Source organism: Lepeophtheirus salmonis, chromosome 1 (genome assembly GCF_016086655.4).
Source record: "Lepeophtheirus salmonis chromosome 1, UVic_Lsal_1.4, whole genome shotgun sequence".
Lineage (NCBI taxonomy): Eukaryota > Metazoa > Arthropoda > Copepoda > Siphonostomatoida > Caligidae > Lepeophtheirus > Lepeophtheirus salmonis.
In genome coordinates this window covers 54,825,810-54,853,015 of record NC_052131.2, presented here as the reverse complement: position 1 = coordinate 54,853,015, position 27,206 = coordinate 54,825,810, and the positions used below count along the sequence as shown (strand labels likewise).

The following is a 27,206-nucleotide window of genomic DNA, read 5'->3' as shown; positions in this document are numbered from 1 at the left end:
CTGCCACGTTGTCACATAATGTTCCTGTGTACATATATATTGAATAAATATCTCATTGATATATACCCAGTCCATGTTTATTTCACCTCATTCAGATTAAAATTAAGTACAGTATGCAAGATGCTACTACAAGACCTAGTCACTACAGGGTAGTTATTGGTTACTGTTCATTTTCTCAAATGAAGTCCCTACTTTAATTATAAGTTTAGTTAGACGGGACTGTCCAAGTAATTGAACCAACAACAAAGAATTGTAAAAACTCCCCTGGTCTTCCCTCCTACCTATCAACCTACATAAAAGGAGGGGGGGCGGCATCTGTAGATTCGTGTTTATGTGCGTAGGTACCTTTTTGCTCTAGGGAGAAGACTTATCTGAGCAGCTGCTGAGTCTTTGGTTATTATTTTATTATTATTGATCAGCGTATCTACATACATTCATAATAACATAAATATTTTCAAAATGTCAATCCTCCTCTCTCTCTCTCATTATTAAACGCATTCTTGAATAGTGTTATGTGGACTTGACTCGAACCGAGTCTAGTTGAGGATGGACTTGAGTTGATAAATTTTGAAAAAGAAAAAGAATATGTCACGAACCAATATTTTTGTAGATGGTTCTGATATACAAAATGTATAGCCTTGTGTCTGTACTTTTCTGTTGAAAACCCAACGTACAAGAACTCGAGAAAATCACACTTATGGATAACAGTGGCTTTGAGGGCCTCGATGTTTGGATGAAAAACACTCCAGGTCTTCCCCTTAACATGTATCCAAAACGTCTAGTCGAAGGGCTGTAGGGGACGGGACAAAGGTGTCAAAAAAGAGTTCAAAAGACCAGATTCAAAGGATTCTTGCTACGGAAGATATCTTCCCCTTAACATGTATCCAAAACGTCTAGTCGAAGGGCTGTAGGGGACGGGACAAAAGTGTCAAAAGAGTCTTGCTACGGAAGATATGGGTATCTTTCATTGCAGGTGTCAAAAGTAGCCTCTCACCCCCCCTCCCCCCTCAAAAGGTTCTTTTCAAGCACTTTTTTAATAGCTCTCTGGACCATCTGTTGTGAAACCCAGAGATCTCTTGAAATGGCTCTCATTGACTTGAGGGGATTTGCCAAGGCTATTTTCATTAACTCCTCCGTGTTCAAATTGCCTTTTTTCACATATCCTTTCTTCCTCTCCAATGTTTCGGACTTGCGGACGCTGCAGAAAGTGATCTTGGAGACGCCCAACAGCTCGGAGTGCGCGAATGGAAGTTCATTGATCACGTTCAAATGTCATTTTCTCGACTTGTACGTGAGCTAGAGAGCTCAAGTTTATTTTTTTCTGTAACTAATTGATAACTCTTTAATATATTGAAATATGAATTAATTAAGTATTCAGATTACAATGGACCACCCGGTACTGGTTGAGGTTATTGCATTCATTTGTAAAGATTGAAAATCCGCACCCTGAATTATAAAATATCTATTATCTCGCTCCAGTTAACGCATAATAATCACAAGGAAAATTAATGGTTTTTACTACTAAAGCCGAAAATCCAGTCATCACCATTTAAGTAGTCGGGTCGAACCGAGTCAGCAATTCTTCGAGTTGAAACAACACTATTCTTTAACAATGGTATGATGTCGTACTCTCCTCCTCTTCTTCTTTAGTTGTAGCATTTATTATTATTGCTTTATCTTATTATATATTTTGTTTTATTTATTTTTTGCCAGAAACAACAATTATGTAGAGAATAGTGGGGAAGGTCTTGGCGGAGGAATCTCTCAAAGATGGATGCCGCACCCAAGTTTTGAAACTAATCATTTGAAAGTTTTTTTCTCTCTTGTTGCCTCTCAAAAAATACATATGAGCCGGAACTTTGCACATACTTTTTGTGTTGCTATTTTAAAAAACATTTTTATTCTTTTCAAGAGTCATGTTTGTTGATTGAATATGTGGCAAAAGTAAGTTGAATGATTTTTCAAAAAATTGAGTGTGGATTAACTTTGTATTGTTTGATAAATTACCTTCTATTTCTATGAACCAATTATTCTTATTTACTCTTTGGGATCGTCGCAAATGACCCTTCAACTTGCCAAAATGGATCGTTACAATAAAATAATGAGAAACTGATCAATATTATATATTTGAAATTTGAAATCAAATATTTATTTTAAAAAATAGCTAAAATGTTGAGAGCATCTTGACTCATCCCAGAAATTTGAATGATTGACTCAAGTAATCGAGTATATACATATGAAGTATACTTTCAAATGTTCAATTCTTGAAAAAAAAAGTTCAAAAATCCAATGGCATTTACAACAAATTAAATTTTTTGTAAAATAAATCGAAAAATTTAATTTTTTGCTAAAAAATTGAATATTTGAATTTATGGTATTTTTTTCAAAAAAAATTATTTTTTGTGAACAGCTGTGGATTTTGGAAATTCTTTCCACTAAATATAATTTTTTGTGAATAAATTTAGATATTTAAAATTTTTTTGCTTATTTTTTTTTTTAACGGCGAAAAAAAATTTATTTTTGAAATTATAAGATGACAACTGCGGATTGTTGAAAAAAAAAAATCAACAATTTAACATTTAATATTAAATTTTTGAATTTTTTTTTCAAAAAAATTAATTTTTCAAATTATTTTTTTTTTGCAAAAAAATATAAATATATGTGACTCGTCAAAACAAAAGTAAGATAAAAAACACTTATTTTTTTTTAAATTATGAAAAAAACGTTTGTATTTTTCTAAAGATTATTGTTAATTTCTAAACTACAAATTGCTATTAAATCAAATATCTATAGTTAATATTCTTGGGTACCTTAATTCATCCCTCAAATTTGAAAATAAACCTGTAATTGACTCAAACATATGTATGAAATATTAGCATGTACATATAAGCGATATTCTTAGGTATCTCAAATTATCCAAGAAGTTTGAATACTAAACGTGTATTTGACGGATATATGTCTATGAAATATATGTTGCCAGACATACAATGTTTGGCAACGTAACTTTTATCAATTTTTTTTTGTTTCTCTGTTAATAAATTTTTATTGAGAGGATTTAGAGCAGTGGTTCTTAAGATTATTGGAGGTACTGAACCCTACAAGCTTCATGAGTGCATTCACTGAGCCCCTTCGTGTTTGGAAAAATAAAATATGATTTTATAAGAACATAGGTATATATTTTATTAGTGCACAAAATATACCATGCATCAGTTGGAATCATAAACCACAAATAATCGAACCAAGAAAACATGAAATTCACACAAAAACATAACTCCATAAGTATTTGCTGCAAATCAGTGTGTCTTTTGATGTTGCCTTTCAAACACAAGCTCAGAAATCCGCGGCTTCACAAATGGCCACAAGTTGACTACTGAGCGAACCAAGTTCCTTCCAGTACATCTATCAAAGTTTAGCAATGTGGCCAGATCACCTGCTGTCATTGATGGACAAGCGGAGTGTAACGTCACAAATAACTCGAACTGGCTGTATTTATTTTTTGTAATACATTTTTACTGAGCGACTAAATGTTTGTAATCTAGCACGGAGAATAATCTTTTTTTCAATCTCACAGCGGGTCCAACTTTGTTGTTTTTTCATGTTGGTATTGCAACCCTCTGAACGATGCGTCGCTGTTGCGGTACACTTGCACTAAAAGCAGGCGTCTGCAGTCGACAGTTGCGTCAGTTGATGTAGGGGCTTGCCGAACCTCTGAAAGTGTATCACCAAACCCATGGGATTCGATCGAACCCAAAGTTAAGAACCACTGATTTAGAGGGATAGTTATTTTGTACAAAAAGATGGAAAATTTAATGGGCAACATATCTTATTTTGTAGGTGTTGATTAGATATTTCGTTATTTGCAATTCCTGTAAAGGTCTTCAAAATATGGGCTATTCCGGATTAGTCCGGCTCCAATTACCCAATTATAAAGCCCAATGTTTCATGACGATATTTTGCTTAGTGATAGGCTTTGAATTCACATTTCTGAGGGGGGGGGGAGTTAAACAACCTAAGAAGAGTATTAACTATTGATTGGAGGCTTTATCTGATTTATGGGACTTTATTTGGTCCTTTTAAATAGAATCTATCAATTTATAGTATTCTTTTCGTTTGACAATATATTCTTGCTACATTTATTAATTCAATTTCCCAAGAATAATGGGAATATTTAACATTAATACGTCTAAGAATACAAATCTCCTTTAAGAGAAGATAATTCTAGCATGACTTTATGTTGAAAGGTTACATATTATATAATTGATATGTATCAGACAATATCTAAGTAACTACAGAGTAACTTTTTTTTAAATCATGATGACTCAAAGAGAATCAGCAGTCCATTATACTCTCTTTGAAAACCTTGCTAATGGATGAGGCACAGGGTGGTCAATTGAAATATGAAAATTTACTAATTCAATCATTAATAAAGGTTGAGTGATTGAAATTAATTCATATTTTGATATATTAAAGTACAAGCATTTAATTACAAAAAAACAAAAACAAATATGAGCTCTTTACCTTACGTACAAGTCGAGAAAAGGACACTAGATCGTGATCTACGAATTCCCAATCGCGCACTCAGAGCAGTTGGACATCTCCCGGACTACGGTGTACGCCGTCAGTAAGTCAGAAATGTTAGAGAGGAAGAAGGGATCTGTCAAAATGGCCAAACTGAACCCATAGGAGTTAAAGAAAACAGCCCAGGCCAATCCCTTCTAGTCCATAAGGTCTCACGCAAGATATTTGGGAGTTTCACACCAAACTGTCCAGTGAGCTATAAAAAAGTGGTTGGAAAAAGCGTTGTGAGGGTGGAAAGTCTAATTTTGCTATCGGTGGCTACATTAATGATTAAGAGAGCTCAGACATACATATTTATTGTATTAATATTTATATATTGTTGAAGTTTAAAATTTAAAGTGTCAGATATTAATGGAACACTCTATAATACTTAGAAAAACCTAATGTTAAAAAAAAAAGTGAAGTAAAGTATTTTGATTATCTATAATTAGAAAAGAATAAGTGTCGGCCTAGTATTTCATAGAACTCCCTGTAGTAGCAACAGATTGTAAATTACCTTTGTGTTGAATTAGTAATGATATATTGTAGGGAGGACGGGGTACAGTTATAACACTGATTGTTTGTGGTCCAATTTAACAGAGCTTGGATGACTTAGAGACACCTAATTTTCTATTGTTTGAATCTATTGAAAAGTTTTCAAAGTCAATCCTTTCCCCAACAACGCCATTTTGATACAACTTAATAAGTATTGCAACTGTCTCCTCTAAGAATATCGAATTTGAGTAATCAATTAAAAAAGTTTGACAAAATAAGATTTTAATGAATAAATAATTAAACCTCTCAAAGTGTTTAGAATCACCCTCGACTCGACCTTGCAAACGAGACTCTTACAGTTCTTTCCTGACTCTCTCGACAAACGTCTTGTCCAGGTTTAAGAAGTTTGCAATCCCAACATTGTTTCGTTTCGTGTGGATCGCAACAATCGATGCCTTTTTTTAAAACTGACGCCAAACACTTCTGGCTAGACACCAAAACAACAAACAACTCCCTACCTGCGTATGTACAGCTGTCGCAGGCCCTTAAAGTTTGTTGGTAAATAACCACTGCATTCTGTATACTTAAAGTTCATGAAACGCACAATCATCTCCTTCAGTCCAACTGGAATGGTGATTTCTTTTGATCTGGAGGTGTAAATCAGCCAAATAATTTTAAGAAGTGTTGCCCCACTCTTGTATTTGACTTTTCCTTCTATAGTGGAATTGACGAGTCAGTCTGTGGGCTATAGTTACTTTAAATACCTTTCTGGGATGATAATATTAACCATTTTTATAATCAGATTCATTTTTTGACATTAGTAGAGAGGATGGAATAAGGTTTTGACTGAGGTCTTACAAAGAAACAGAGAATGGTTTTTTTTTTGTTAGATTTGTTAGAGTAAATTGCAAGTCTGTATCGGAACCATTTTGCGGCTTAGTTCTGTAGAGGACGGCATGAATGATTTGATGACAAATTTCTTGTGAAATATCACTGTGTTTTTTCACTTGTCTCTTGACGAAACTTGCAGGCAAGGTCTTTATCTTTCTTCGATTTAAGGCCTACCACTATAAATAATATTATAATAATCAAGTGTTTCATTTGTAAAAATAAAAATAGTCAATGAGCAACTTACTTAAATTCACAGGTAGAAAATCAACAAATTATTATTCTCCTTCTCTCAAGACAGAAGTTAAATTGAAGGCGAGTACATATGTAGAATAATATGTTGATTGAAGATACTGTTATTGAACAAAATATATTTGTCATAATTGCCTAAGCTAAAGGGTCATTGATCCAGAGATTCATCGAAGAGATGGATCTCTATTTTTCTCCATTTGTCATTGGAATTCTAGTATGGAATATTTTACTTTTAAGACTAGCACACAACATTATCTCACTACCATAAAAAATTACAATATACTTTGTTATCAACTGTCAATTTTTTTGCTTCTATTCCACATTGTTACCTTTAATCTTTACTCCGAAAAGAAACAAGGGGAAAAAGGCCCTAAAACAGTTGGCCAGTTTATATGCGTTGTTCTAAAGGTTGATTTGATTAATTCTAGTTAGCTTTTATCAAAGCTATTACACGATGTTATTCCGCTAACACCAATATATTCAGTGTATTTTGTGGTCAACTGTTGATGTCTGTTTTTTTCTTTTTATCAGTTTTCTGTACGTTGATTGGTTGAGTTATATTAAGCACTTTTTATGATGTGAACAATTCCAAACACAGATATAATAATGGCTGGGAAGAATGGGATGACTTACAACTAATTTAGGGCCTTTTTCTTTCCGAAGGAAAGGTTATGTGATGCAATAAAGGTAATTATGTCATCAGTGTTCATCAAAACCATAAGGGACCGCCCCCCAACACTTTTGCAGAATTTTGATAACTTGATCTAAATTGTTTCTTGTCCAAAAAAAATTAAATTATAACTATTTCAAGATTTTTTTCCAATTTGTCATTAAGAAAAAACATTTTTTTGGCCAGTAGAACGAGGACTCTCGAGCCTCCTAGCCTTCATTATCTCTGTCCGAAGGGGGTGTGGGGTCTTTGTGTATGAGGGCAATCCCGAGTTACCCTTCACGACCACCCTAATGGTCCTAATAGCCTGGTTGATGTAATTGTCGATGCGATTCATTATTGTGAAGGTGGGGTCCTCCCTGATCTTCTTCTTTAACTTTTATTGGAACTCCGGATCTTTCTTGAAATTGTGCCCTTCACTTTCTGCTTTTCTGGAGACGTCTTTTTCATCATTCTTCATCTTGCACACATTGAAAACCAGGCTCCTGGAGCACTTTACAATGTCCATAATCCTCACCACCACAACTTCAGCATCTTGGAGATCTGAGACGCGATTCCTTTTGTGTTTTTGCTAACTCGTGATGACGAGATGACGAAATGTTTATTTTAGTTTGTTTATGCACAAAGGATGGCTAAAACAGAATGTCAAATAATAGTCACTAAACCTTTATATATTAATGAGAAAATTAACATTAATTAACAGTCCACGTTTTACTGCTCAAAACTGTATACTACACGTACATAAATAACACCAGGAAATAATGCACAAACTAAATGTGAAATTAATATGAAAATGATCCACCTCAATTATAGCCCACTATTCCATTTGTATTCCTTTGAACCATATACGATTGATAATACAATTTTGACAACCGATTCATAAAAATACGTAAAGGTATTTTTAACCATTTTATAAAATAAATAAAAGGTTATTCCTTCAAATTTTATGGCTTCGAAAAGATTGCAATTCTAAAATTGTTCAAAAAAGTTATTCATCTCTTTAAAAATAAGTTATTAAACATTATGTTCTGTCTGTCAATCTTCTCCTCGTTTGGCCTACATATTGAGCTTTACATTTGGAATTTGAGAAAGTAATACAGTTGTCTCACAGTAAAACCAAATGACTAATATGTACAACAGCTCTTGATTGAGTAGCACAGACTTCCATGTTAATTTCATTGGACGTCAGCATTATTGATGTCAGTCATTTTGTGGGTCTAAAAGATCCAGTTGTATATTAATAAAACACCATCTTCCCATTAATACTAAATACAATTGATCCTTTCATCGTCCCTAATAATTCCAAAAAATCAACTAAATTAGTACTACAAATCTAGCATATCTTATTGATTTTCAGTACATATTGCTTTGATTGAATTGAAATATCACTATTTATCATTGTTATAAAGTAGTATTTAATGCATGTCTTTTATATTCTGAAAGTCATTTGATGAATTTATATAAAGATTTATTATAAATGTGTTCATTTTATGTAATAAAAATATCAACTACACGGTGCTCCATTGAAATCTGAGCACTTACTAATTCAATAATTAATGTGAAGGCTGAGTGATTGAAATTAATTCATATTCCTATGTATTAAAACATAAACAATTAGTTACAAAACTAATCAAGCCTGAGCTCTCTAGCTTACGTACAAGTCCAGAAAATGATACTTGAACGTGATCTACGAATTTCCATTCGCGCACTCCGAGAAGTTGGGCGTCTCTAGAACTACTTTCTACGACGTCAGCAAGTGAGAAAATTGGAATTCTGTCAAAAAGGGTCAATCTGGACTCGAAGAAGTTAAAAAGAACAGCACTTGCCAATCTCCTTAAATCCATGAGGCCCCATGCAAAAGATCTCGGGGGTTCACACTACACTGTCCAGAGAACTATAAAAAAGTAGAAGGAAAGAGCCTGTTGAGAGTGGAGAGGCCATTTTTGACTCTAGATATGAAAGAAACCAATCTCCTCCGTTTAAATCTCTTTTTGACTCTTTTTTGGGCCCCCTACGGTCCTGATACCAACCCCCTCGATTACACCTTTTTGGGTTCATGTTAAAAGGAAGGCCTGCATTCTCAGTCATCAAAATACTGAGGCCGTCAAACCCACTGTTAGCCAAACACTGGGATACCATGACAGAGGACTACATCCGCAGTGGATACCAGGCCTTCCACCGCCGCCTAGAAGCCATTATTGCCTATAGAAACGCCTGCATTAAAGATTAAGAGAGCTCAGGCACACATCTATTTATATCTTGTTGAAGTTTAAAATTCAAAGTGTTTTGTTTTTAATGTATGTCACGGTATATCACAAATAATTTCCTACAAAATAATAAAATACATCCCAGTTAACAAAACCCCAGGGGTATTGTGGAGGGATACGCATAAATATAAGTAAATACGCATTTTGTCCCGTAGTATATTATTTTAATACTACTGCATAAAATGCGTATTTACTTATAGAATTATCATGCGCAATTTCACAAATACCCCGTGCAAAAACGCATCGAATATCCAAGCACGTCGTTTAAATAACATCATGTGTGTTTTCCTTCATTTCAACAATGAACTGAATAGTTCAACGGTCTTTATAATATACCTTTAAACTGGATTTTTATTAAATTTATGTCTTTCATAATAAGATAACATAAAGTAGTTCTATTTTAAGCCAATAATATCAGATTTTTATGAGATGAGATAGAAATATCTCCTTGAGAATAATGGGGAATTTAAAAAAAAAAAAAAAAAAAATTACTAATTATCAGGGATATTGATTTTTACGTATTTGAATTGAATAATTTCTTATTAAATCAGAATTCAAGAGAAGACATTGACTGTATTCAATCATTGCTCTGAGATACTTTACATATATATTAGAAATGCGGCCTGAGGGCCATGGGTTGGACATCCCTGATTGAGACCTTTGTTTCCTTGGCTTCCTGTTAGGTCATTTAAAAAAATAGTACCTCCTTATGAAAATGAATGACTGTTATAAAGAGTAGAATCTTCTCCATTTAAAATAGCAAAATTATAATTATATAGTATCGTAGCTTATTTTATAATCCATAGTTTAAATTATTGAAACCAAAGATAGACGAGAATGCTTACTTCAGATGGAGAAGCACTAACACCACGTCGACTGATTAAAGAATAATAGTAGTTTTTCCATTTCAAAATGAGACAATCTCTCATCAGTAGAGTTCACTTATTTAACAAAAGAACTACGTTTGTAAATTAGAAAATGAAAAACAGTTGTTGTGGGTGATCTTTCTTCTTTTTCCTTAACTACTTAATTAGTCGGGTTTTTTAAGAAGAATTATTGCCTATTTTTGGTGTAAATATATAACTATAATACTTTTCCTGCACTAATTATATTTTAAAGTTGGAAGCTTCTCCTCTGTATTGCAGTAATTTATTTTCTACACTCAAAATCATGTAACAAGCAGCTGATATTAACAAGGTTCTCAATTCAGTAATACTATTAGTTTTGTATCGGTCCTAATTTAGTACCGTGGTAGAGTCTGATCTCGTCCAGTCAAGTCCCGCTTGTTGGCTCTTAAGGAAGGCAAACTTGATCCTCATGACGTTATTTTGGTTGTTTTTCCTGGTTTTAATGATAACATCTGTTATATAATAGATTATGGTATATAAATGGATTATGTTCGGTATTTTTTTCATTTTTCAATTATGACTACTATACGTTACATAGCAAACAAGTTTACAATGAAGACATTTTTAGTTAATTTGCATTAAATAATTTTGATATTTTTATTTCTTTTTGTAAAAAATAGTAAAAAAATGCAAAAATAGTACCATCGTGGCAAAATGAAATTTTGCATAGGTTATTTTCTTACGATATGACAATTTTTCCCAAATAGCCGTAATCGAAATTCGAAATAAGTTAGCCAACAAACCGGATTAATTTGTTATGATATTAATACCTATTTCATGTATGTTATTGGTTTTAATAAACCCAAGTATGTTGATCGAAGTTTTTTCTGATCGGGGATCAATTGCGATATGGTGATATTATATCGCTGATCGCAGTATCCCAATCGGTCCTGATCTTTATATCTCTACATTGCAACAGAAATAGGCAAAAAAAATTGCGATTCGATCAATTTGAACAAAATTATATATCAGCTTATCTCCATTTCTTACTGAAGAGAGAAAAAAAAGCAAAACAGTTCCTTCTTGAGGAGACCATCTCATTTTAAGGTCAGCCATGCAACCGGCTGTCTCAGGATGTGCAGAATGAGAGTTATTTCTTCAAAAAAAAGTCCCAAAAAGATAGATACGGCCAAGTAGGAAGTGGGAAGTGGAAAGATACCTGGCTGATGACTATGAAGGTCCGGAAATGATCTTGGTCTACTGAAGGGTCAAAAAAGGTATTTTAAAGATACAATGTCGTGCTTCCCAGATAGTTTGTTCCCAAGGCCAAACAGCCAGTAGCGTGGGTTTGTTTCCAATGCCATACAGATCCTGAGGAGGACTATACAAAGGCTGAGAGAAGACAATTTTGAGAAGCAGCTCCTGTTAATGTTAAATAAAGAGCTAGAATAGAAATGATTTATGTAGACATTTAATTATTCGCTGGCAGACTATATTTTAGTTATTTACTAGATATATTTTTTTTATTATTCAAAAATAAATACATTTGAAAAAGGTGTATAAATCGTTTATTTATGTTAAAAAGGTATACATATATATATTTAGGTTTAGTAATAGGTTTAAAGAAGTTGTATATTTGAATATGATAGCAATTAAATTGATCGGATCGCTGATAGCAAATGGCTTTGATCGTTATATCTGAATTTCTGATTGCTCCAAGGTTGAATAAACCATCTACAAAAAAAAAAAAAATCAATGACTAACAGTAAAGGACTGTTTACGAAGTTAATTTTTTTTTTTTTTTTTCAAAAATGACATCCTATCTGAAGAGTGATGGGGCCCGAGAACAGGGAGGCGAAGGTGTCATTGGCCAGTCCACTATTTGAAAGACCAGAACAATTAATTATTGCGTCATAATAGGCATCAATGTATGACGTCACTTTCGTAAAACTACCTCCAGCTCCTCAATTATTGTCTATATTTCAATTCTAAGTATTGAATTAATTGCTCTCATCGTCATTATTTCTTCTTTGTATTTTATATTTATAGCTTATATAGATATTTAATGGGAATTGAGTTAAGGTCCTGGCCTTCACATTTAAAAAGTTTATTTTAGTGTTGTTCCATGTTTACACGTTACCATGGACATTCAATATTCAACATCACTCTTATCTCCATATGTGACTCCTTTTGTCTAAGTTGTAATAACAATATTAATTCTGTCCATGCGAAATCAAAATGCGAAAAGCTTCATTTAGAAACATTTAAAGTTTTTTTAAAGTAAGTCTTTACTCTTTTTTGTTACACGGAATACCTTATTGAATTATATGTTGTACGTCAACATAAAACCAATCTTAAACAAAATTGTATTACCTCGTATCTATGTTTTGTACAATTTACATCAAAAAATAAAATGAGTACTTTACAGTACTTGGGATGAGGGTATTGCAATAATTAAATATTCCATGGATCTTTGATAAATTTATGGTCTTATTTTTGACTATTTTCATACAAATTACCAAGGTTATTTCCAGTTCAGTTTCAGCGGTTCTATCGGCCCCTTCTCAGATCATTTATTTCAACGTCTCTTTTCATCTTTATTGATCTTGGTTCTTTTTTAGAGGCTCAGTTTGGTAACAGGCACTTAAAACAAAGGGCGTTGATAGAAAATTCTGGCCCAGGAAACAAAAATACAAACAGGGCTGCAGGTGCCTTATATGCAGAATGCATAGTGCCCCAAGTTCCAGTAGGGGCCTGGAAAGTAAGGTTGATTAAAACAATTGTTTTCAAAGTGGGGGTTGTGAGGGGGAAGGCTAGGGGGGTTGCAGGAAGATGGATAATTGAGGATTGCTTTCAGTCTATACATACATAGTAGCTACCTGGATCCATAATGTACCCCACCCTTTTCCTCTTCTATTTACACCGTTTGGTAACTAAAACCCCTTTTCCAGATCCATAAGAAACCTGAGCTATTTGGAACTCAGATACAACTGTATGACCCTGGTGACCTATAAAACAAGCATTGAAAAACTTTGAAATTGCACACAAAAAACTCATCAAATTGACTTGTTGATTAAAGATTAATATATTCCATATACGAACAAAAGCACGAGAACTGAGACCGATAAGCAATATTTTGTGGTCTCGGTTCGAATTTGTCGGTTACGGTTCTAGCAGTTCAAGAACCAAACCCTCTAGACCGATAAGGGTACAACTTTGGAAATTACTAAAATATAAGTATTCTGTGGGACGTTGTAAAATTCAAATGCCAACAGTTATATACCTCATAAACACATAATAACCCTATGATTTTAAATAGATTTAAATAAAATCATAGTATCAATCTATAGTTGGTAATTAGAACGACGAATGATATAATTGAATAATACATTTTAAGACGAAAGAAATGCAACATGTACAATTTGCTTATACAAGTTGCAACTTGTATAATCTACAGGCATATATATATATGTACATACACCCAAATATTTCATAGACATATTTGAGTCAATTATAGGCTTAGTACTCAAATTTGTGGGATCACATAAGACATTCCAAAGTTTCAGCTATAGTTTAGAACCTTTATTTGATTTTGGAGACTTATATTAGGCCCGATATGACCCCTTTTAGATTCATCAAATCTATCAATTTCACTTTTTTTTATGAGTACGATCCATTTTTTCTAGATAAATGATTATTCGTAGAAAAATACATTTGTAATCCACAGTCAATATGGAAAAAATATATTCTAGCTTGCTTTTGTGATGACGGGACACACACTGGACCATGTATAAAGTTTTCTTAATTTAAAAAAATATTTTTCGACATAGTTTCCTTGTGATTCGACTCATTTCTCCAGGCGGTGCTCATTTTTCTGTAACCCGGAGAAGTGTGCAGAGTTACATGGTGGAAAATGTCTCACACAACTTTGTGTCTAAAATATCTGAAACTTTGGTGAGTAAATATCAACAAAGGCTATATAAATGTGACCAGCTTTTATTTAGAAGTTGTGCCATTTTTACGTTGAGGTCAGAAACTTTTCAGATCACCCTAATATGCCCAAATGGGTTGTAATCGAAGGGGTTGAGATCAGGTGAGAATAAAATCTCATACGTTTTCCAAGTCATACTTTCTACAACTTTAATTATACCTCATAAAAATATTTGAAAAGTGTGTTAGAATTGAATTTACACGATTTGAGTCGGGACTCTTGTTGCGAAGGATTGACAAATCATGACTAAAAATGTTGCATTTCATTTTATTTTAAAGGTATGGTCATACTCTAATACCTCCAGGGATTTATAGAAGAGGCGACAAGTGTCATTTTAAGCCAGATAAAAATGGTGGAGCCGCATTAAGACTCTGTTCAACATGGTGGAATGCTCAAGTAAGTATTTATTTCTATAATATTATTTTCTTTGCTTGAGTAATTTTTAAATATGTGCCATTTAAACCAATGTCTGCTTTTTTTGTTGATGATAGGGTATAATGGAGTCTACTGGGGATGCCTCTACTGCAGTCGAAGACATTCTTCGTGGTCTGTCCTCTCAAATATCTGAAAAAGAGGATAACATTCTTTGTTCTGATGTACGAAATAAACTTTTCGGTCCAATGGAGTTCTCACGAAGGGATTTAGCAGCTCTTAATATCATGAGAGGAAGGGATAATGGACTTCCAGATTATAACACCGTGAGTAGAGCATTAAGTAATTGCAAAGTCATACTTTGAAAAATGTAATATGTACTTTGATTAAAGGTAAGGACTTATTTTGGACTTCCTCGTGTCTCTAACTGGTCTCAAATCAATGAGGAAAAATATAAAAAGGATCCTGAGTTGTTTGAAAGATTGGAGAGTCTCTATGGAGAGGACTGCTTGGATCATATTGATGTGTACATCGGAGGTTTGTTAGTCTCAAAGAAATATAAAAAGATATATAGGACATTGCAGATAAATTGGGATTTTTTCAAATGTCCATATCTCGCCCCCGACTTTGAATTTCGTGCTAAAAATTACTTTGCTCTGACTAACTGAATTATCTCTTCCATATCAGACTTCGTTTATAAGGAAGGCCCAGGCTATAAGAGTTGATCGTTTTCCAAAGCTTTTGAACTACTTGAATCATAAGGGGGCTTCAAAAGTCATTGTACACGTCGAGGAGAAAAAGTTTGTGGTGGACGCATAAATTAATCGACAAATACAATATTAATATTCTCGGATCCGACTGAAGTACCACGAGTTTTGAAGTCCCAAGAATCCGTCGGTCAAGGAGATAGTTTTTTGAGCTGTGACAAGAGATGCTCCCATCATGCTAATACATTTCATCGAGGCAGGACTTAAAATCAACACAGCTAAGTACATGAATATCCGGGCTAAATACTAACATCACCATGAACTGCAAGATGGTCCTTGCTGATTATGTAATCAAAGCTGCAGCACGATTCAGGCGAGAATCACAAAGGTTGATCAAACCGGAGGAGGCCACATCAAATGAATTAAAAAACTGGCAAGAACTTCACAAATTTTCATTTGATTAGATCAATGAATGACATGCTATAGATATTATAATTTGCCAAGAATAAATTCCCATTTATCTGCAAAGCCATAAGTAAATAGTTATATCTTACCACATGTATCCCTTGTAGGAATGTTGGAGTCAAGTTATGGACCTGGTCCATTGTTTAAAGCAATCATCAAGGAACAATTTGAAAGACTGAGGGATTCGGATCGCTTTTGGTTTGAAAATACAGAAAATAAGTAGGTAGAATCACTGGATTTTCTCTGACAGGATTTTTTATTTCATTTCCATCCTGTTCTCTAAAAAGATTCTTCACGACTGAGGAAATTGAGGAAATTAGGCAGATCAAGCTCTCGGATGTGATTCTGAACGCTACATCCATAACCCCAGATCAAATCCAGAAGAATGTTTTTTTCTGGAAAGATAAAGATCCGTGTCCTCAACCAGAACAATTAAGCCCCTCAAAATTATCTCCGTGTCATGTTCATGAGGGCTATGACGCTTTCCAAGGGAGCGAAATCGCTTATATCTACGGATTAGTTTTCTTCCTTTTCTTCCCTATATTCTGTGTCATGATCGCCTATGGATCCGTACGCTACATGAGAAAACAAAGGAGAAAGGCTAAGAACAATAGGCCCTACTCTTACAAAAACACGGGTTGCTATGATCGAGCCGTTCAATATGTGGATAACTTAAAAACTGGTCCTGAAAGGTACAGAGCTCGCTGTTGGATGCGCCAAGGGGAGTCCTGTCGTTTGTGTATCTTAATCAATCAAAATGTGGATATTAAATTTAAATGTCGAAAGGGACAAGTTTTGCGATCCATAAAAGGAGAGTCATTGGATCGGATATTACTTCAAGTATCTTCCCATCAGGATGATGATAAGTCCAAGTAACTTGTTAATTATTATATTTTTTTACTCTCTATCTTTCAACTGTTTCCTTTCAGGCCCATGATTTTACTCAAGTGTGAGGACAAGCCAGATTTTGTACTTGAGTTTGAGTCGGCAAGTTATAGAAAGCGATTCATTGATAGAATCAAGGGAATGGCGTTTAATAATGGCAAAGTGCTTAAAGTAGCTCAAATCGCATCTCAGTTACTCATGCAAAAAGCTGAAACCAAGGAACGAAGAGCAAAGAAATTGGAACATTTTTTTAAGGAAGCATATACATTGGCTTTTGGCATCAAGCCCGGGGAAGAAAGGAAGTTGCATGAAACACGGAGTGAGGTTGAGGCTGTCATGCGTACTGCTCTTGACAGAGCCGAATTTGCAAGTGCTCTTGGAATGAAGGAAAATGATCTCTTTGTTAATAAAATGTTTCGAGTTGTAGATAAGGATAAAAATGGGAGGATATCATTTCAGGTTTGAGATCCAAGGGATACAATATAATGGATGAACCAACATATTTCTGCTTCTTCTCATAGGAACTCCTTGATACTGTTACTCTCTTTTCCTCAGCTGGACGTGTGGATGAGAAACTGGGTCTTATTTTTGCCATGTGTGATACAAGCAACAATGGATTTATTGAAAAAGAGGAGCTGAGAGAGATTCTGACCTCACTCATGGAACTAGCCAAAATAGAAAAGGTATCCGATTACGACATACAAGTGGTCATTGAGTCCATGTTTGAATCTGCTGGATGTGAGCATCGTGATGTAAGTTACTGACGTACATGCAGGGCTCTCAAGTTTTTTGAAATCAGTTTGATAGTAGATTTTTAATCTTTCTGTGACGTCATTCCATTGTGCTCTCAAGTTTTTAAATAATTTTTGATAAATGAAGAAAACATAGTTAATGTATACGAAGAAAAATATTTATCGACTTCAGACCAGGGGCATGGCTGGCTTTCATCATTTCCCCAACCCCCAAAAATTATCAACACAATTATAAAATTACCCGGGTTGCAGGACAGAATAGAAGGGAATAGGAACAAAGAATGAAGGTTGAAGAAAAGAGAGAGATAGGGATGCAGAAGGATATAGAGGGAGAAGAGAAGGAGGTTTTATTTCGGTAAAAAACATGCTTTTAATGACCTCAGAGGCCCCCAAGAAATATCATAGGAATATGCTAAATTATTTTATATGAATACTTTCTAAATATCAGACTAATTTGTAGGACGATTTTAGATTTCATTTATGTGATCACACCAAAAGCAAAGTTATAAATATATATAAGATATGATATTTTTTTAGGAGGGAAGGGGCTTCAGAAACTTATGAGGGATCAAGCTCCGCCCTAAGGGGCTAGCGATGCCACTGTTTAAGATAGTGGGTTTGATCGAACCCCAGGGTTTCTGCAGAGGTCAAAGCACACTCATGATTTTTGATGAGTCTTCAAAAATCCACTTAACAAGGGGTTGGTTAATGTTCATATTAAACCTGTGGGGTTCAGTACCTCCATCAAGGTTAATTACTACTGACTTAAGATAAAACATTAAACAGCACTAGTGACTTATTTTTAGGCATTTATAACGAAAATGGGTGGCTTCCCTTTTTCTGTCATTATAAACTTTTTTGGTTGATGATAGAAAGGCGAGAGAAAGGCAATGTGTGGCATGATATTGATTGCATATGTGTGAATCTCGTGCCAATTGCGTGATTCTTGAGATCCCTGTGTGTTGAAATATGAAGAATCAATTATATATTTTTAATAAATCGATCTAGGAGCTGAGTTGGGAGGATTTTCATCGTATGATGCAGGACTTTAAGGAAAATTTTCTATCTGTTGGTTTGGATTGCAAGGGTGTCAAGCAGAATTTCCTGGATACTTCGATGAACATTGCTAGGCATGAGTGTTCAATTTACTTTTTTTTTTAAGGGATTGATTATATCTTATTCTTTATATCTAATTTAGAATGGAAACCATGGTTGATGATAGTTCCAGCTCGTGTTGTTTTCTGAATTGGAAAAAACGAACGAATCGTCTAACTACTTTTCTAGAGGGCAATCGTCAACACATATTCTACCTCTTAGTCTTTTTTATAACGAATGCCTATGTATTCTTTGAGAGATTTTTGTGTAAGTGGTTTTATATTATGTTGTACGAAATATTTTAAAGAAATTCAACTTTATTTGAACTGAAATAATGAAGAATCGAAACATTGCAGAAATTATAATAATGAGTCAACCACACTCATAAGGACAGTAAAAACTATGTAACGAGTGGTTCATTCAAATTTGAACACTTTGAATTTTAAACCTCAACAAGATATAATTTATGAATTAACAAAAATAATACTATAAATAGATCTGTGTCTGAGCTCTCTTCATCATTAATGTAGTCGCCTTTAGTGGTAATGATGGCTTACAGGGGGTGGCCGAAGGTTGGGCACCCACTGTGGGTGTATTCCTCTGTCATGACGTCCCAATGCTGCTGACAGTGGCTTTGAGGGCCTCGGTGTTGCACCCAAAAGGTGTTGTCGAGGGGATTGGCATCAAGGCTATATGGGGGCCAAAAGTGATGAAAAAGAGTTTCGAAGAACTCAAAGGACACATTCAAAAGAGCCTTGCAACGGACGAGATAGGTTTCTTTCATTGCTGATGTTAAAAGTGGTCTCTCCACCCTCACAAGGCTCTTTTGAACTACTTGTTTTATAGCTCTTTGGACAGTCTGATGTGAAACTCCCAGATATCTTGCGTGAGACCTTATGGAGTTGGAGGGATTGGTCTGTGATGTTTTCTTTAACTCCTCCAGGTCCAGTTTGGTCTTTTTGACAGAGCCCTTCTTCCTCTTCAACGTTTCGGACTCACTTTTATATATCGGAATATGAATTAATTTCAATCATTAATTATTAAATTTCTTAGTGTTCATATTTCAATAGACCACCCTGTACCTCCGCTACTATGATATTAAAAGAATAGTTGCCCTATGTAAAACGGTTAGTGTGGTCAAAATCTCAATTTGAGTAAGGACAAGGATAATAATTAATAACTGAGGGTTTTTTGAAAATTTGATTTTTATAAAATAGAAACCTTTCTTTTTTAGATATTTTCAGCCGCCTTTTTCAATGAAATATTTCCTTATATTTGTCGAATGACCCTTTATAGGAAAGGGGGATCATTAAAGAGTTCAGCTCACGGCGACTACAGTGTCCTAAAGTCAGCCCTTTTATATTATATGTATATATCTAATATTATGCCCTTTAATTTTCAGACTATTCCTTCATGTCAGAGCACAAGGATCTCCGTCACATCATGGGTATGGGTATTGCCATTACCCGCGGTGCTGCTACTTCCCTCTCCTTCAGCTACTCAATCATGTTGCTCTCTGTATGCAGAAATCTATTAACAATGTTAAAAGACAGTCCGATTCATCAATATATTCCTTTGGACTCTCATCTACAATTCCACAAAGTGAGACATTAATAGGGATGTTAAAATTGTCAAAATCCCGGTTAGCGTAAAGTGTTACAACATATATGTGCTCTTATTAATTATTCCTCTCTATTTTAAAAATTCAAGCTTATTTGGGAGGAATGAGATTTTATAGTGATATATGTTAGCAGATATGTCGTCTCTCAAAATTACTATATTTTGTACTAGCTGTAATACCCGGCATTGTCCGGAGTTATTAAGCGTCGACGAACATACAAAATTTGCTTTAATAATATAGAAGATAACTCCCCCAACAAATTATTGTTGTAAGCCTCCATTTTTTATGAAAGTACTCACATGTAGCTACTCTGTCAATCCTTGGCCACTCTCTCCTCATGAACAAATAAAAAATATTGACAGATTGATCAAAAAATAAATACAATTATATGAGCCAGGGTGTACTTTAGCACATTACTAAACCTCAATCACATTCAATTTATATAAAGTTCTTCCTTTTTTTCTTTTTTTTTTTAAATATAAGTTGAACTAAACACCTGCAAAATTTCAGTCATTTTATACAGTGCTCCCTGAATATTATACTCCCTTTTTTCTTTATAGTTTTTTAGTATATGAATCAGGGAACACTATCTACACCGGTGGTGTATTTTCATATTTTCACAAATACATAAATTATTTTTACTTGCTATACACTTTTACACGACAATTAGCAAGATTTTTTGCAAGTAAACAGGTGGTTAACTCAATTAATTCAAATTGAATCAGAACACTAAATACTCAAATTGTATCTCATGGTCACCTAATGAATGCCCTATTTTCCTTAATGAAACATCCTTTTAGGTTGAAAGAAGCAGGAGTTGATGTTGTGATAAATACCCAGGGGTGCAACTTTGTTGTAATAATAAAATTTACATTCTGTACACATGCTTTTTACAATTCTGACGATTTTTATTGCCCTAGATAGTAAACTATGGCTGGATTTTTGGTGTAGCACTATGCCTCATTGTCTTATGGACCGTTCCCAATTGCGGGTATCGTTTGTCGGTGAGTCTTTAGATCAATTTTTAATGGAGTAGAACTATGAAATCATACCCCACAAAAACGATACAGACAATAGGGAAGGGTCCATAGGTCAATAAGGATCCGCCAAAAATCGACCTTATATCTGAATTTGATGTTTAATCCGTCTATTTTTTTTATTTTTTTTCTGCCAGATTTGTGCATGTACTGGACTTTTCTTCTCAGTTATTCATTCTGTGGGACATTTAGTGAATTTTTATCACGTAGCAACTCAACCAGCAGAACATATTGCTTGCCTCAGTCCTGAAATATATTTGGCATCTGATAAACGACCAGATATTCCCTATCTGTTCTTTAAAACCCTTACTGGCCTGACTGGTATCTCCCTCTTTTCATTGGCATCGTTGATATTTGTCTTCTCTTTGCCCATGGTCAGACGACAAGCATACAACTTCTTTTGGAATGTTCATAAACTGTACATATTATTTTACATTCTCAATCTTCTCCATGGCCTTCAGAGGCTAACATCTGCTCCAAGATTCTGGATCTTTTTTGTAGGGCCCGCCATTGTGTATGCCTTTGATAAGGTGATACAAATAATTAATAATAAGGATGATTACCCAATTTAAACTCATTATTTAAATATTTCTAGATTATAAGTATCAGATGCAGCTTTATTGAGTTGGACATTCTTGAAACGGAACTCCTTCCTAATGACGTTATCAAAATCAATTTTTACCGCCCACCAAACTTTGTATATCGTTCAGGACAATGGGCTCGTGTTAAATGCTCCGCGATTGGCTCTCGCGAGTACCATAGTCTTACATTTACATCTGCTCCACACGAAGACTTTTTATCTATTCATGTAAAAGCCAAGGGTCCTTGGACATGGAGACTTCGGAACTATTTCGACCGAGACACAATAATGAGTGGTATGATACATTTAGAAATATTATGTCGGAAATTTGATTTATTGATATTTATTTATACGCAGCTGATCAGGAGCTTAACGATCCCTCTCAAGAAGATCAAATACAAGAAGAGGAAGAAGATCATCCAAAGATTCGTTTAATGGGGCCGTTCGGTGGAGGTAACCAAGACTGGTATAAGTTTGAAGTCGCTGTTATGATTGGAGCTGGGATTGGCGTAACTCCATATGCCTCAATTCTTAATGACCTTGTATTTCAAACCTCAACGAATCGCTATTCGGGAGTAGCGTGTAAAAAAGTATATTTTCTTTGGATTTGTCCTTCGCATCGAAGTTTTGAGTGGTTCATTGATGTTCTAAGGGACGTTGAAAGGAAGGACGTAACCCATGTGCTTGAAATGCACATCTTTATTACTCAATTTTTTCACAAATATGACCTGAGAACTACTATGCTGGTAAGTAGTTTTTTTACATTAACTATCATGGACGTCACACGTGAACGGATCAGAGTCAATTTATTTCTTATTACTCGACGAACTACCAAGCCTTTTCAATATGAAGAGTTTCTGTGAATACTTCATGTTTATAGGAGGGAAAATAAAGTTTAGTGGTATAAGAGTTAAGTAGGGGGGGCGTCCGCAGGTAGTGGGCTTGAGGGGCTGTACTCCAAATTACCAAATAGTTTAATTCTTCAAAAAAAAATCCCAAAACAATTAATTTTTGTCTCAATAGCTGTAGAATTATAATTTTTTTTTCAAAAAAAATTTATTTTTCTCCCCAAAAAATTCAATATTCGGAATTAAATTTTTGCCGAAAAATAAATTTTTTTTGGAATAGCTACAGATTTTTCGAATTTTTTTTTTTTTTGTCATGGATTTTATATTTGAAATTTTATTGGTGAAATTTGTTTTCAAAGAATATAATTTTAGAATTTTTAAGTGAATAGCTATAGACTTTTGATTTTCTTCACAAAAAAATTACAAAACCAATCCCCCAAAAAAAAAAAAATAAAAAATAAATAAAAAATTCTGCTGACGCCTCTCTAAAGAGTCTGTCAGTCTTAACCAAACCTTATGATTTTGGTATGGAAAACTGTTTAGGTTTAGAGATCATAAAACGCATAATTCATCTTAGAAATAAATTTTCAATTACAATATTGATTCGTTCTGACGTGTGGCGGACGTGTATTATGTGAGAATTCCCCTTTGAATGAGGTTTAATCTGAAAGGTTCATGAAAAAAAATTAAATATATTTTTTTTTTCTTGTAGTACGTTTGTGAAAATCATTTCCAAAAGCTTTCAAAACGAAGTCTTTTCACTAGTTTAAAGGCCTCAAATCATTTTGGAAGACCGGATATGGTATCCTTTTTGAAATTTGTTCAAAAGAAACATAGTTATGTGAGTATCTACATACTGGCTATCAATAGAGTTGTGAAAAATATGACCTTAAACAAGTGCAAGACTTTTTGTAATTGCAACTTGAACAGTGTTTCTTTTATTTTTCAAAGCTGTTATAAATTATTATTGTTCTGTAACCCTTGAGGAAGGAACATTGAAGGATAACGAGTGAATGAATGATGGAGAGTAACCTTGAAAATTTGTTGTAGAGTTAAAAGTGTAAGTCATTGTTGGACTTGGAGAAGAATTGAGGATGATCGACATCGGAGTAATGTTATTATCTATGTCTTTACCAGAACGATAAACGATGATTAAAAAAATACACTTTTAAATCGTCCATCGTTTATATATAATAAATTATGTCAGATCCCAATTTTCTATGAGCACAGAATCCAAAACTGACAGTTTAAAATTTTTCTCTCAGTCATCTGAATTCCTAAATATCTGGGATGATAGTAATTCGGGACCATTATTGTTCAAGGTCATTTTTTACCCTTAAAACAATCCCCAAATTAAAAGTTGGATTCATAAAACTTATAGATAAGTGTTTTTTTTTTTTTTTTTGACTAAAAAGTATTTTTATTGATTATGTATCTTGTTCTGAACTCAATATAGTTCCATTATTAGGCTGAAAAATGATGAAAAACGACACACTTCTTTAGACCCTTATAATTTATTCCTAATACTTGATGATGAGGAATATCATAGCTTATATTGAGAAAAATATTCAATGTATAATTTTATTTTTTTTTTTTTTAAATATGCATTTGTATGAATTTTTGTTCCATTTTGTAGTGATCCCATTTTTTTATGGGGGTGTACTTGTAAATAGTTAACATTAACGTCATATTTTTTCCAATTTCATGGCGTAATGCCTCGTAAATTGAAGGTGTAGGAAATCGAAGGAAGATACTTCTAACTTGATCATCTATCTCAAGAGATGTTTGAATTCAAATTTTGAATTCCACGAGGACGATGGAGGAATTAATCCAAGGAAAACTACAAGACCTCATAAGGTAGTACAGTGTACTCTTTCTTTGGGAATGAGATACCAGGATCGAAACAATAAAGCAACGAGAACATAATTTTAATATTTCAAAATGGGATCACTTTAAATATTCAAAATGGTACATATATCTTTGGAGAGATATATTTATTGAATATATCTTCTTTTAAATTATACATTGAATATTTTTCTATACTCAAATCTATTCTAAAATGGACGGGACTGTAGTCTTCAATCCTATATCAGAACCGACACAATACCACAGACAGCTCATATTTTTTTACAATTCTAGCTATTAATAACTAAATTTTACATAATAAATGTTTATACATTATCTACATAGGTGAGCGAAGTTGGAGTTTTTAGCTGTGGACCACAAAGTGTCACAAGAACAAATAGCGCCGCTTGTGAAGTTGTGAATCGACAACGAAAACGCCCTTACTTTTCACATCATTTTGAGCATTTTGGATAAGTTCATTTGTCAGAGATTAATATCATTTTCCATTACTTGTTTGTTTATTTGCGTGTTATTCAACCTTTATACTTATTGATCATTGCCATGCATAATTAAAATAATTAATTATAATATTCTTTTAAATAATTATATGACTCGTCTTTCCGCATATTATATTTTTATATATAGAAAATAAAATAATATCTATAAAGTCAAGTTATATTGATTTTGAATGGGGCTTTGTGTTGTGGTGTTTTGTGGAGGAGGCGTTGTAAGATCCTTCTTTCGCTCTTGTGGAAATTGTATCCGAATACGGTCAATGTCGTTGGTCTTAATCAGATAGATCCAATAAAGATAGTACTCTAAATTGAAGTATATAATAGGTGATGGAGATGTACAAATGGTGGTCTCATTTGGTCCAAAAGAAAGTATTCCGACAAGAAGATATCTTCTACTTGTTCGCAGATACATTCCCGCGCCTTTATCATTCTATAACAACATGAATAAATGAGTCAAGTGGGTTATCGTGAAGGATGCCATTTTTGTAAAGTAAAAACTAGGTTCAAAAATTAGAAAAAGAAAAACGTCTGTTGCGTGTGCTCTTTCTTTTTTTTTCTCTTTTTTTTTGTTCATTATTTAATAGGGCGTCGTGGTATTAACTTTTCCCTCTGAAGTAAGCACTCTCCCTGATCTTTTTTTCTAAATTGTTTTAAATATACATTATGAAATCAATAAATATGCTGGGCAAGTATAAATGCCATATTTTCCCAACACTAATACTATTTTAAATGTTTATTGCACTAATTTAGTTTCTCCTAGTTGATATTAACAAGTTTTCCTTTGGAAATACCTTAAGTATTGCTCCTATCTTATCATCCAGTTCTTACAAAAATGGCATCCCTAGTTATAATACAATTTATTAGGGATGAATCGGTCTCAAAATTGTGACGCCCCTTCCAATTCCGTTCTAAATATTAACAGACACAAAAACTATCTCATAAAAATAGAAAAAATGACGTCATCATTTGAGGCTAGGAGGTGTACGCAGGATTTTTTTTTTTCGGGGGGGATAATAATTTCAAAAATCCCAGCTATACACAAAAGTTAAATTTTTTGGAAAACTAAAAATTTCTTCACTAAAAATTAAAATTGCTGCATAATTTGGCAGAATTTAACTAGAATTTTTTTGGGTCAGGATGAAAGAAAAAATGTAGGTAAATTTTTTTCATACTGACCCAAAACATTTCTAGTTAGAAAGAAAAATTACTTAATTCGGGGAGGGACTCCAGACCCTTCTGTCCACCCCCTGAAGACGCACTTGAGACTTGGATATATGGTACCGAACATGAGTACTGTTCAATGTTTTGTTCTGCAAAAATGTATTTTACTACAAAATCAAAGCTAAAACTAAGTAGCAGACCGATGACCATATAATCAATTTTTGTCTGAACTTAAGCGGTTACGAGAATACTTTTTTATCTCCCAGAGGGTGGTTTAAAATTTTGAACAATTTGCAAGGGCTGGCAACAAGAATGGGACGGAACCATAGGCAGAGTTTCAAATTTATTTTAGTAGGGGGCAAATTGTATTAATTTACATACTAAGCAAAGTATTAGTGAGCGCCGCTCATAATTCTAGAGCAAAGGCGAGAGAGCACTCATTGTTTTGAATAACGAGAAGGAGTGCGCTTGCTATTTTAGAAGAGCGATTAAATCGCTCAAATTTTCATTCATTTATATAAATTTGTTTTACTTCTTCCGTTTCTGAATCTTAGGAGATTTCATCAAAAAATTGGGTTTGTCACAAATCGTACGGAATACTGTAACTTGCTTCAAAACACACTGTACTCCCCATTAGCACTTCATATTATCTTATTTGCTTGTAGTAATGGTAATTCATTCAATTTAATCATTGTTATTCAAAGATATTTGAATATTTAGCAGAATTTGCCGTAAGATCTAATCAAGCACAAATGTTACCTTCTGATTTATACAATACTGTCCTCAGCTACCGTTGTGGGAGTATTTTAGAAAGGTGGTCAATTACAAAAGGATATATGCCAGAAGTTAAAAAATTAAATCTTTGAAGAAAGAAAAAAACTTTAGTAAATGAGTCAAATATTTTATAGTTAAAATATTGGATTAATCATTTTATAGATTTTTTAATTAAAAATATAATTTTATATCTTTAAGTTTTATTTAATAGAGCACATTATTTCTCTTCATGAATTAGAAGAAATAATATTTATAAATTTTAGGAAATTAATTGCACTCATTAAAGAGTTGTCAAATTCTAATACTCCTACACGAGTGAAAAAATGAACGCCGCTCATTTTTAATTGAGCGGGAGCGCGCTTATTGTTTAAAAAACGAAGTACTACCCTGAACGTTCTCACAAAATTAGCGACTGAGTGGGAGCGCACTCTGGATTTCTCGAGTAGACTAATACTCTGATACTTAGTTTATAAAATGTACATATCCATATAATAAATCTTGAGAGCAAAACTAGCCAGTGGACGGGACTGATTTTAAGATCCATATTAAGGACTGGTAGAACCCTGCAATATATAAAATTT

At 33.7% G+C, this 27,206-nt stretch overlaps 2 protein-coding genes across 4 annotated transcripts in view; one reads left to right on the top strand and one right to left on the bottom strand.

Moving 5' to 3' along the window:
* Positions 1-24,847, top strand: part of LOC121132081 (dual oxidase) — a 32,656-nt gene extending 7,809 nt beyond the window's left edge. Inside the window, exons 6-20 of the mRNA XM_040727528.2 lie at positions 14,247-14,364; positions 14,460-14,666; positions 14,733-14,877; positions 15,620-15,731; positions 15,800-16,384; positions 16,442-16,856; positions 16,919-17,149; positions 18,158-18,279; positions 18,348-18,511; positions 19,647-19,846; positions 21,040-21,432; positions 21,498-21,777; positions 21,840-22,228; positions 23,043-23,171; positions 24,521-24,847. Of these exons, the coding sequence (XP_040583462.1) occupies positions 14,247-14,364; positions 14,460-14,666; positions 14,733-14,877; positions 15,620-15,731; positions 15,800-16,384; positions 16,442-16,856; positions 16,919-17,149; positions 18,158-18,279; positions 18,348-18,511; positions 19,647-19,846; positions 21,040-21,432; positions 21,498-21,777; positions 21,840-22,228; positions 23,043-23,171; positions 24,521-24,649 (3,619 nt within the window). The 3' untranslated portion in view covers positions 24,650-24,847. The remainder of the gene's footprint in view (positions 1-14,246; positions 14,365-14,459; positions 14,667-14,732; positions 14,878-15,619; positions 15,732-15,799; positions 16,385-16,441; positions 16,857-16,918; positions 17,150-18,157; positions 18,280-18,347; positions 18,512-19,646; positions 19,847-21,039; positions 21,433-21,497; positions 21,778-21,839; positions 22,229-23,042; positions 23,172-24,520) is intronic.
* Positions 24,836-27,206, bottom strand: part of LOC121132082 (putative serine protease 46) — a 29,943-nt gene continuing 27,572 nt past the window's right edge. For all 3 annotated transcript variants that reach the window (XM_071894113.1, XM_071894115.1, XM_071894114.1), the window contains one exon: positions 24,836-25,120. In XM_071894113.1, the coding sequence (XP_071750214.1) occupies positions 24,836-25,120 (285 nt within the window). The remainder of the gene's footprint in view (positions 25,121-27,206) is intronic.